The 10,929-nt window shown below is 33.0% G+C and overlaps 1 protein-coding gene across 1 annotated transcript; it reads left to right on the forward strand.

Annotated features, from left to right (window-relative positions):
- The first annotated feature begins 2 nt into the window (after positions 1-2).
- Positions 3-9,029, forward strand: LOC131930880 (glycosyltransferase 25 family member). The gene is made up of 14 exons (XM_059287545.1): positions 3-278; positions 1,504-1,616; positions 1,716-1,831; positions 1,951-2,015; positions 2,167-2,242; positions 2,543-2,747; positions 3,312-3,431; positions 3,973-4,052; positions 4,404-4,510; positions 4,808-4,882; positions 4,972-5,029; positions 5,642-5,769; positions 6,440-6,643; positions 7,585-9,029. Exons 1-14 carry the CDS (start codon positions 13-15, stop codon positions 7,832-7,834), a joined length of 1,863 nt encoding a protein of 620 aa, XP_059143528.1. The 5' UTR covers positions 3-12; the 3' UTR covers positions 7,835-9,029.
- The last annotated feature ends 1,900 nt before the right edge of the window (positions 9,030-10,929 follow it).

The raw sequence follows: 10,929 nt of genomic DNA on the forward strand, positions 1-10,929 counted from the left end.
GACCATAGTAAGATGGCGAGCTGCATAGACGCACTGACGTGTCGAATTCGTATAACAGATATAACCCTATATTTTTGTACCTTTTTACTTATTTATAGTATCGATCATTCCTGCAATAAAAGGTCTAATTGTGTGCAATCAGAATCACTCACTGGGAGCCAAAATCTTCTTCCAACTGTCGTTATTGCTACTTTAGTCCGCAACAAAGAACACTCCTTACCCTGGTTCTTGGGACTTGTAGAAAAGTTGGACTATCCAAAATCAAGAATTGCACTATGGTACTTGACTAATAATACTTACGAGCCGACCCGCGGCGTATCATATGCCGCTATTTAGTTGTTTTATTTTCTACTTTTCAGTAATTCATAATTTGTGAATTCGACAGTACCAATGCTGCCACTGAAAATATTTGCTTTAAGGACTATAAACTATAAACATTAAACACCCAACCCTCCTTTCCCCCTACCCTACAGCCCCCCCTGTGAAAGCAGCCTCCTCTTAGTTACCTCCCCTAAATTTAAAATAGTTTCAAACTAAATTATCTGCCCCTAATAGTCGTCACTAAACCCGGGTCTACGATTGTAAACATTTAGCATGAACCACAGCTTAACAGACCATGTGGGGGTGGTAGGGATATGCCTAGAGAGGAAGAGAGAGGGCTGCTAGGCGCGCTTACAGCTTGGTGTTTTCTATGGTCTCCATGAAGAGAATTATATATAGATTATTTATAAGTATTAAAAATAGTATATTAAAGGAAAGCTAGCAGGTTAAGTTAGGGTTCATACGATCTCCACCCCACCCCCAGATTAGAAGAACTACTTAGCCTAGGCCTAAATAATTTAATAAATAGTAAATAGATACTAGATAATAGGCCAAGTCAAACATTAAGAAAAAGAGTTGGGCTAAAGATAGTTGTGTAACACTTAATAATAGTCAATCAATTTATGCATTTTTAATTATAATAATAGTATAATAGGCTTATATTGAAGTTATAATAATAATAGGCCTAAGCCTATTACTTATTAATTAATTATGTGAATAGCGTGGTTGGATGGTAGAGTTTATGACTGCTAACATGAGACTTTCTGGCATTCCCGAGTCCACCCAGCTCTGATGGGTATCTAAGTCACGATAGGGAAACTAAGGCGAACTGGCATAGTGCTGATCACACCATTCCCTCCCCTGCACGCCGAAGTCATTGAAACATGAACTTTTCTTCATCTGCCTCATGTGTCTTGGGCACTAACTGAAAAGATGATGATGAATTGATAATAAAGTTCCCAAATGAATAGAGAATAGTAAAAAAGTCCAGTACTTGCAATTTATTTCTTTAGTTCTCCTTAATATTTAATTAGCTCTAATGAATGTGAATGATTATACAGGAGACATATTAATATCACACATAGTCGAAATTCAGTTACTTAAAGTTATTCAAAGCAGGTTTTTATTTTTTGTCAACTGTGTTCAGATTTTCAATAACCATTTTACATTTATTACTGTTAGGATACGAAGTGACCACAATATTGACAACTCAACAGAAATGTTGAAAGAATGGCTGGCCGCTGTTACTCCCATGTACCATAGAGTGGATGTTAAATTGGATCAGATCAAAAAAGGTAAACCAATTCAGAATTTGTAAAAAAAATGTAAAAATAAATACATGAACATTATGAATTCATTGTAGGCAAATATAAAATTAGAATTATGTCCAACAGGTTTCCCTGATGAGAATGCTTCTACAGATTGGTCACCACAACGTTTTACCCACGTGATTGCATTACGAGAGGAGGCTTTAAACTTTGCTCGCAGTAGTTGGGCTGACTATTTGTTTGTATGTTTTTTTCAACCGTACAAACATAATTATTTACCACAAAGTACTAGTCTGTTGTTTTCTTAAAATGTTTGTTTTCGGTGGAAAATTAATATTTTGTTAATTATTGTGCCTAACAGATGGTAGATGCTGATGTGACTTTAGAAAATGAAAGGACTTTAAAAATTCTTATTGAGCAAAAGAAGTAAGTAATATTTTTACATTTTTGATTGTTTTTAAGGATATAGCATAAGTAGACTCTCATTTTCTAATTGTTACATTACTTAGAAAGAGCAGATTGAGAATGTTTTAGATATTATAATATTACTGTAAATAAAAAAAAAATTACTCTTCAGATTTGTCATTGGGCCCATGCTTAATGCTTCAGTGGCAGGACTGTACTCCAACTTCTGGGGAGGAATGACAGACATGGTAATTTGATCTGATTTGTTACTTAGCTATATTTCAGTAATCCTTTTCATGTATAACTCTTTTGTTTAGAAGTGCTATGCAGTGCTTAAGCTTCTCTTTTCAGTACAATGTGGTAATTTTGCTGCCCATGTATCAAAAGCACCTCCACACCCAGATTTCACTTATCTTAAATGGTGATGTGTATGAGCTTGGATTACCAAGATTTAGAAGAATGTTATCACAGTATTATAATATTAAATTGTGTGAAGTACTAATCAGTAAATAAATGTTGATTGAAAAGTTTGTCCAATGGAACTCCAGGGCTACTACACAAGGACAAAGTTCTACACACCAATCGTAGATAGGGAGATCATGGGTGTTTTCCCAGTACCAATGGTCCATACAGCTGTACTGATTGACCTGAGACATCCTCTCTCCCGCAACATCTCCTACAGCAATCTTCCTGAGGGCTACAAGGGGCCGGCTGATGACATCATCATTTTCGCTAAAACTGTCAAAGCTTTGGGTAAGTCCCTATCATATTCTTTGTGTAGGGTTTTGTTTTTAATTTGGTAAAATGGAAACTTTCCATTTTATTTGAAGTTAGTGTTGGACATTAATTATATTTGTAATAGTTGCAACTCCACCAACCATTCTAAATTTTGTTCTTGACATTGAGATATACAATATAAATTTAAAGCTAGTGAAATAATTTAATTTTAACATTTTATAAGTTGGATGTAGGTGATTAATTTCCCCTAATTGAAGTCAGTTAAGCTTTAGTGAAATTATTGGCATGGAATGTAACAAAAATTAGAACTATGATTTTTCTATCACTTGAAGCAGAACAGGAAAAATAATAAATAATTGAAGTTATGTTCTAAACTACTCAGCTTAATGGATGTTGTTGCATGATAAATTGCTTAAATGCAATCCTATTTATCAAAATTTACTAAACTGTTTAACTTTTGGTTATCATTCTTAATATAAAATAATAGTATTCTAAAAATAGAGGCTTGCTCATCATTTACTCACAATTAACAACTTTTATGATGATTTTAAAATAAGTTTTGACTTTTCTATCACATAGGGGAGACTATGCATGTCATCAACACTGAGTATTTTGGTAAAGTGATGATCCCATTAGACAAACACTACTCTCTTAAAGAGGAGAAGGAACAGTTTGATCATGTCAAGCTAGAGGCCATGGGTGAGTCTGACTGGAATATGTTCATGTATATTGTGTGTGTGTTTCTAAGTGGTCATAACTAAAATGTTACTTTTGCTGTGCAAATATATTTCTTAATTGTTTTTAAAATGTTTTGTATTGTTTAAAAAAAATGAGAATACAATGCAAAATTCTTTTTAATATCCTAATTATGTCAAAACAATAGTTTAGATCAGGGGTCTCCAAACTACGGCCCGCGGGCCGGATGCGGCCCGCGAGATCCTCGCGTCCGGCCCGCGGAGATGTTTTTGTCCAAGGAAAAAACGTTTGTTGGTGATGGCTGAGGAACTTTGCTCAGATAAATCAAAGACATGCCTGGAACAAACTGGCCCACTAACTAAAATTTGATAGTTAATGCGGCCCTCGGACTGAAAAGTTTGGAGACCCCTGGTTTAGATCATGAAATGACTCAAAGTTAATGAAATTAAATATACTGCAGTTTTTCTGGTTTGTTTGAGTAATGATTAGCTGTTAAATGTTATTGTTATTCTGACTGATAAAAACCAAAATGTTCTGGCCACAGTTGAAGAAGTCCCTCCCCTGTACAGCTCACCTTATGTCAGCATACCCCTGCAACCAAAAGATAAACTTGGATTTGATGAGGTAAAATATGCCAGGTGATAACTGCTTGTCACTTCAAGAAAATACTTAGCCAGCTAATCCTATTGGTTAAATGGGAAGCAAATCAGTAAAAATTGTCAATTCAAGTTGTAGAAAATACTTAGGCAGCTAATCCAGTGACCTATTGGTTAAATGGGAAGCAAATTAGTAAAACTTTTATTCTCTTTTCCTTCATGTCCATTCTAAATCTCAAAGTTAAAAGATTTAAAAAAAAAGAAAACTTATAGGCTATTCCTCATCTATATAATCTTGACTAGTGCAAAATCTGTATGATATCCAGATCTATAAGATTAGTTAGTAGTATGCTAACTAATATATTCTTTCTTTATGCAGATCTATATGATCAATTTAAAAAGACGTCCAGCCAGAAGATTTAGAATGTTAAAAGCTTTTGAGTATTTAGACCTTGATGTTAAAATTATAGATGCTTTTGATGGAAAGTAAGTGACATAAACTTTAAAGATTTAAGTTAAGCTGCACTGAAAAATATTTTTAGCATAATCATTTTCTTAAAATTAACAACCCTTATTTTTATCTAGGAACATGTGATAAAGTTTTATGTAACAGGATCATGTGATCCTTTTTTTCTAAAAAAAAAAACAACTTAAAAAAAAATTCTTATATGACACAATACGAGTGAATTATAATTAGAAATTTTTTAATGAATAATTTGTCATAGTAGTTCTGTTTAGCCAGAAACCTAAATGACCCCTTTCTTGATACTTTTCTTTAATTAGAGAACTCAATGACACATATCTGGATCAGAGAGGAATTAAACAGCTGCCAGGGTTTGCTGATCCTTATCATGGAAGGTATTTAGTATGATGTTTTCTACAGGTTTTAGTCAAGCGATTAAAGTGTTGTATAAAAGTGTTTTGAATGAAATATTTTTCATCTACAGAGCAATGACAATGGGAGAAATTGGATGCTTTCTTAGCCATTACCAAATTTGGGAAGAGGTATTAAAGTTTTGGCAAGCTTAAAATATATCATTAGGAAGGATAAAATACGATGCCTAACTACTAGTTTATTTGTTTCTTGCAATTAACAATACACAATTTGGTATAATAAAGCTATGCAATGATAAGTATTGAACAACCATACAGAATACTGTAACTTTGTCAGGGCAAAACCTGTATAACCTTCTAAACAGAATGGTGTATACAAACAACTTTACACACCGGAGTTACACTTAGAAAATGGATAATTTTAAAAATCTCGAAAGTAAATTCTACAGCCATTTTGAGTCAATTGGAACAGTTTATTTTCCAAACATGCACACATCTAATATTTACAGCAGTAAAAATTTTGTTATGACAGAACTCAGGCTTGAATCCATTTAAAACATAGTTATAGTAAATTATGATTGCAGAGTATTAGTATTTATGCAATGCTGTTTTTTAGTAATAAAATGACAAAAAAATCAATTAATCTGAAGTAATGTTTTTCCAGAATTCATTCCTTGAATTAATGCATTGGTATGTCTGTATGTGAATATTAACAGAGAACCTATGTAACAAATGACAACAGAAAATACCAGGTTAATTTCAGAGTCTGAAATTTCATTACAGGCAGCTGCCAGAAATTACAGCAGGATATTAATCTTTGAAGACGATGTTAGGTTTGAGCCATATTTTCGGAGGAAATTGAAGTATTTGATGCACGAGCTTGAAAGTTTATTTCCTGTTTGGGATCTTCTGTACGTATTTATTTAAACATAACATATCTATCCCATGCACAACCATTTATATATTTAATAGTTTATAGTGAATTGAAAAAGATTCAATTCTAGACAACTGTTGTTTCATAGGAACAACACTGTACATGCAATGTGTTAACCTTTTGTACCTAATGGTCTATTGGGCAATTGAAATTCTGTTGGAATGGATGGAGAGTAAAAAAAGTAAAGTTTTTGAAACTGACAGTCCATGGGGCAAATGAAGTAGAGTTCACCTGTTTCTGTGACCTTGGATTATGAATTGATAGTGTGGGCAGCACTACGCCCAGCTGAAAAATGGTTGGGTCATTCTGCAAACTAGTTTAACCATGCAATAACATGTACTTAGTATGTACTAGTTACTGTCCAGCAGATTAATACTCTACTGTGAACAATTAGGGATAAACCTGAATGGAACATCTGATTGCAGACATGTGTTAACTAATTACTTTTAATGACTGGAAATATTTGTACAACACATTTATATAGATTTTTTGTTACCTCAGTCAACCTTTAGATGTCCAAGCAAGTTTTCCCATATTAAATATTGGGTGAAACTTATCTTAAATGTTAATGTAGTTTAATTAAACCAAATTTAGAAGCATAGAGGCTAAAAGTGATTTATAAATGTTTTACAAATTTCAATTTGCAGGTATCTAGGTAGAAAACGTTTACGTAAAGACTTGGAGAAAATGGTGCAGGGCAGTGAAATTTTAGCCTGGCCCCACTATTCCTACTGGACAGTGAGTTATGCTCTGTCCATTCATGGAGCGCGCAAACTGCTGGCTCAAAAACCTCTTGCCAAGATGGTACCTGTGGATGAGTACCTGCCTATCATGTTTGACAGGCACACTGAGTAAGTTTGTTGTACATAACTATATTAGTTTGACATTTGTATGGTGTAAACTACTTGATAGACAGACTGTTGTGAATGGTATTTCAGTGTACTGCATGGGTATAAAAGTTATGTGTGATGTGGAATGATTTATACTAAAAAAAAAAATTCTGAATGTGTGACGAGGTACAAAAGGATGTGACGTGGGAGAGTAGGATTTTGTTGTTAGGGAAAATAATTTAGATCAGTCATCGTCCTGTTGTGTTAGTAGCTAGATGTATTCGTCTGTCATCGTGGATATAGTTGTTTAACAGTTCAATAAACGATTAAATGAACCAATGCTGCCCTGTTCGTGGTTCATATTGGATCATTGGCTTCTGTGCATGTTGTCCTTCAAGTATCGACCCCCATCATAAACTCTCATCCTAACACAGACATAGACTAAGTTTGGTAGTCTAATGCTATATTTGTTTGACAGTGCATACTACATTTATTATACATACACTACATTTGTTAGACAGTCATACACTACATTTGTTAGACAGTCATACATTACATTTGTTAAGACAGTCATACATTACATTTGTTAGACAGTCATAAATTACATTTGTTAGACAGTCATACATTACATTTGTTAGACAGTCATACATTACATTTGTTAGGCAGTCATACATTACATTTGTTAGACAGTCATACATTGCATTTGTTAGACAGTCATACATTACATTTGTTAGACAGTCATACATTACATTTGTTAGACAGTCATACATTGATTGACATACACTTGTTTTGCCTGACAGAGTTGGGCAGATTAACCAACTTATTGAAAAACTAAAAACAATTATTTTATTGATGGTCAGTTATCATATACATTCCTTACAGACCTTTTATTTAGTTGTTCATTTGTTTTGTTGTTTGTTGTTCCCTACCTTAAGGTGGCTTTTTTTTTTCTTCTTTGTCAGAGAAAAATGGAAGGTGCAGTTTTCACCTCGTAACCTGATAGCTCTGTCTGCAGAACCCTACTTAGTCTACCCAACTCACTACACAGGGGAACCCAATTACATCTCTGACACAGAGGATTCTGTTGTTATAGAGAAAGGCATTGTAGATGGAGACGGTTCCGATGAGAAACTACCTGACCCAAATGAAGAACTCATTAAAATGGATGAGGGATCAATACTAGAAGCACCTCCTTTTAAAGAAGAATTATGATTTATGTCAAGTAGAAATTATTAATTAATCTGTCACTATGAGTCTGGTTTGAACCTCCATTTGCATGTCACCTACTAACTAAATCCAAATGTTGAACATAATGTCTTTTATCCTTAGGTCAAGCATGCTTCTCTCAATGCAAAACTGTCCCGTCCGATCTACTGAATCCAAAACAATATTCTACTTTTCTGTAGGCCTATACAATTTTTGCTTTCACTTGTATACTCAAATATATACATGTCATGTATATAGTGCTGAGTTTTTAACTGCTTGAGCCTGCCATGTTATTCTACTGAATAATTTAACAAAAGATCAAATTTACCTGCATGTTTGTACTGGATGGTTTTTTTTCACTTTAGTTATTTACATATTCTGTACTTAGTATTAAGTTGGTTGGCAGGACGTGTTAAGGGGCTTTTTTTTGTCTATTAATTCTCCTCTAACCCAGGCTATAATCCTAACCCTTATTCTAACAGCAGTACCAGCAAGAATATGAATTCTAATCCTTAATTTAACAAAAAAAAAACTTGAAAGTATACTATATAGTCCTGCCAGCATATTTAAACTAACTGAATATTTGTATGAGTAATGTATATTTTAAAACTGAAGGTATAATCTGAGCATCCATTCCTCGCAGCATTTCAGTCTCAGATTTTGGTGCTATTTTTGTGATGGTGTTCAGATTGTTTATTATTGTAGTTGGTTGTTTTAATGTTCTCATATCAAAGCAAATGTAAATAGTCTTGTTTTTGCTGTACTTAACCACAAAGCATTATAAATCACTGAATCAAAGCTATGTACAAAAATTAGATTGTGTAATTTATATACTATAAAATCAACATAATCACTTGAGCTCACAAAATCAATGCATGTCACAAAAATCATTTTTGTATCAGTATAGTGTGCATGTTCAATTCTCAAAGTGCCAAGTCTAGTTTTTCTAATAAGTATTATACACTCCCCATACATATTTTTGTATAGTATGGATAATTTGTTTGATATTGTGTAAATGGTGGTTATTCGAATTACTATATTTTAACATTTTTACACTAACCATCTATTTTATTTTTAATGGTTTATTTTTTACACAATCAAGAGTAAATCCATTTCACCAAAGATGTTCATATAAAATCCAGAAATACAAATATTTTAAACAAAATGGTAACTATCCACATGCCTTGCTTGCTGTATTCATAATCTTTCTCTTGTATGCACTAAGCCTGAGACAATATTCAACTCAGACACTGGCCAGGTTTTTTCAGCCTGGTTGCCATTTTTAAAATATAGAAGTGTCCAACCTAGTACCCCTGATGTATGTATATTTGATGATGTTGTTTATGTATCATTTAGATTCATGTGAGTACCACAGTTCAGCCAAGCTTCTTGGTCACCACATACATTTTGATTCTTATTTCTTCAAATTGTAACTACTATACATATAAGTCTGGATGTTGAAGATAGTGTAAACAGAATCAGTGCATCCTTATGCTTGTCAAGTAAAATAATGCAGTTGCTGTATTAAAAAATGTTGAACTATATTAATCATTCTGGTAAACAGTTATAACCGAATCTCTAGTCACTTTATTTAAAATGATTGTCTTTGAATCAAACAAATCATATAATTTTTATACCAATTCTACTTTTACTTGTATTGAACACCATGTGATACAAACAGCTTTATCCTTATAAATGGCGTCTTTTTATAATCATGAAAAGGCATAATATTTTTTTATCCATCTGTTTTTTATAAAGAGAGGGAATGAGATTGTCATAGATACACTTTTGATAGTTAAGTATTTTTTTGTGTATTTGTTTTACAAACATACATTGTTTGGCATTGGTAGCCTATGAAACTATAAATTCCATGTTTTTTATCATATGAGAAATAGGAAAAAACATTTTATATTTTTATAGTAATAATTGATCTAACAAAAGAAAATCACCTATTGAACAAACTTAACACATGGTTAAAAGATGGAAGCCTGAGAACAAACCAGAAACAATGTCTGCAATTTTAAATCAAGAATCTCATTCCTCCAGTGTCTCACCATATTTTAGTTCAAGCAACGAGACTGGTTTCCTATATGATGCTATTTTAATGCTTCTATAACTATCTCAGCAATACAACTTCTTGCATTTACTATTGTGTTTGCTTGAGTTACAGGATACATATATATTCATTCATTTATTGTTATCCCTTTAATAAAAAATATCTATGATTCAGAAAAGATGGTTTGTTTGTTTATTTTAATGGTTGCTTGGTTACCACATGAGCAAGATGGAAGCACAGAATGTTGTTTGGAATGATCTGCTATGTTTACAAGTTACAGACACAACTTTTTACAAGTGGATTTATTGAAGTATTTATTATGGAAACATCTTAGACTTGATTACAGAATAAGCTTTGATAGGACTACATTGATAGGTGGGATGGATGGTTTAAAATGAACTATAATTTGTTAAGTTTATGGATCTCTAATAATACAGGCATAACCTTATACAAGATTTTAAAATATAGTGCCCTTTTTATACAAGACGGTCCATGGGACAAATGACGTAGAGTTCACCTGTTTCTGTGATCCATGATTAATAAGTCAGCATTATGCCCAGCTGCCTTTACTTTCCTTAACTTGAGTTAGGTACCAAACTTGGGTGACAAAGACTAAAGAGTGAAATGGAGGAACAGGGAAGCTTATATGTAACTTATGTTTTTTTAAGACAAAACCAGTGTTTAAAAGCCTTATCATTTTTGTGGGAAACACATTTGTTTTTACAGACACTTGAGTGATAGGGTTTGGATTTAGATGCCCTGTAGCTATAGAATAAGAAACACTTGGCCTATATCTGTAGGTTAAACCAGTCAGAAACATTCAATGCAAGTTTTCAAAATTGGCAATCGCTTGGGCACAGTACAGAAAATAAACTAGGCCTATAATATTAATAAGGAATATGGCATCTCATTTCATTACCCATTGTTGATTTATATGTAAGCTACTTTATAGGTAGGGCACATTTGTTCCAAGATTTTGTAAATTTACCAGATGTTAATGCAGTTTTTAACCCAATAACTATTTAATTTAACTTAATTTAATTAA

This window comes from Physella acuta, unplaced genomic scaffold (assembly GCF_028476545.2).
Source record: "Physella acuta isolate Inbredline_101_S28 unplaced genomic scaffold, ASM2847654v3 ptg001863l, whole genome shotgun sequence".
Taxonomy (NCBI): Eukaryota; Metazoa; Mollusca; class Gastropoda; family Physidae; genus Physella; species Physella acuta.

Excerpts from the sequence above, each read along its gene's own strand:
- LOC131930880 (XM_059287545.1), top strand. The coding sequence starts at position 13 with ATGGCGAGCTGCATAGACGCACTGACGTGTCGAATTCGTATAACAGAT. Across the intron at positions 279-1,503 it reads AAATCAAGAATTGCACTATG|GATACGAAGTGACCACAATA; the intron begins GTACTTGACTAA and ends TATTACTGTTAG. Across the intron at positions 2,748-3,311 it reads TAAAACTGTCAAAGCTTTGG|GGGAGACTATGCATGTCATC; the intron begins GTAAGTCCCTAT and ends TCTATCACATAG.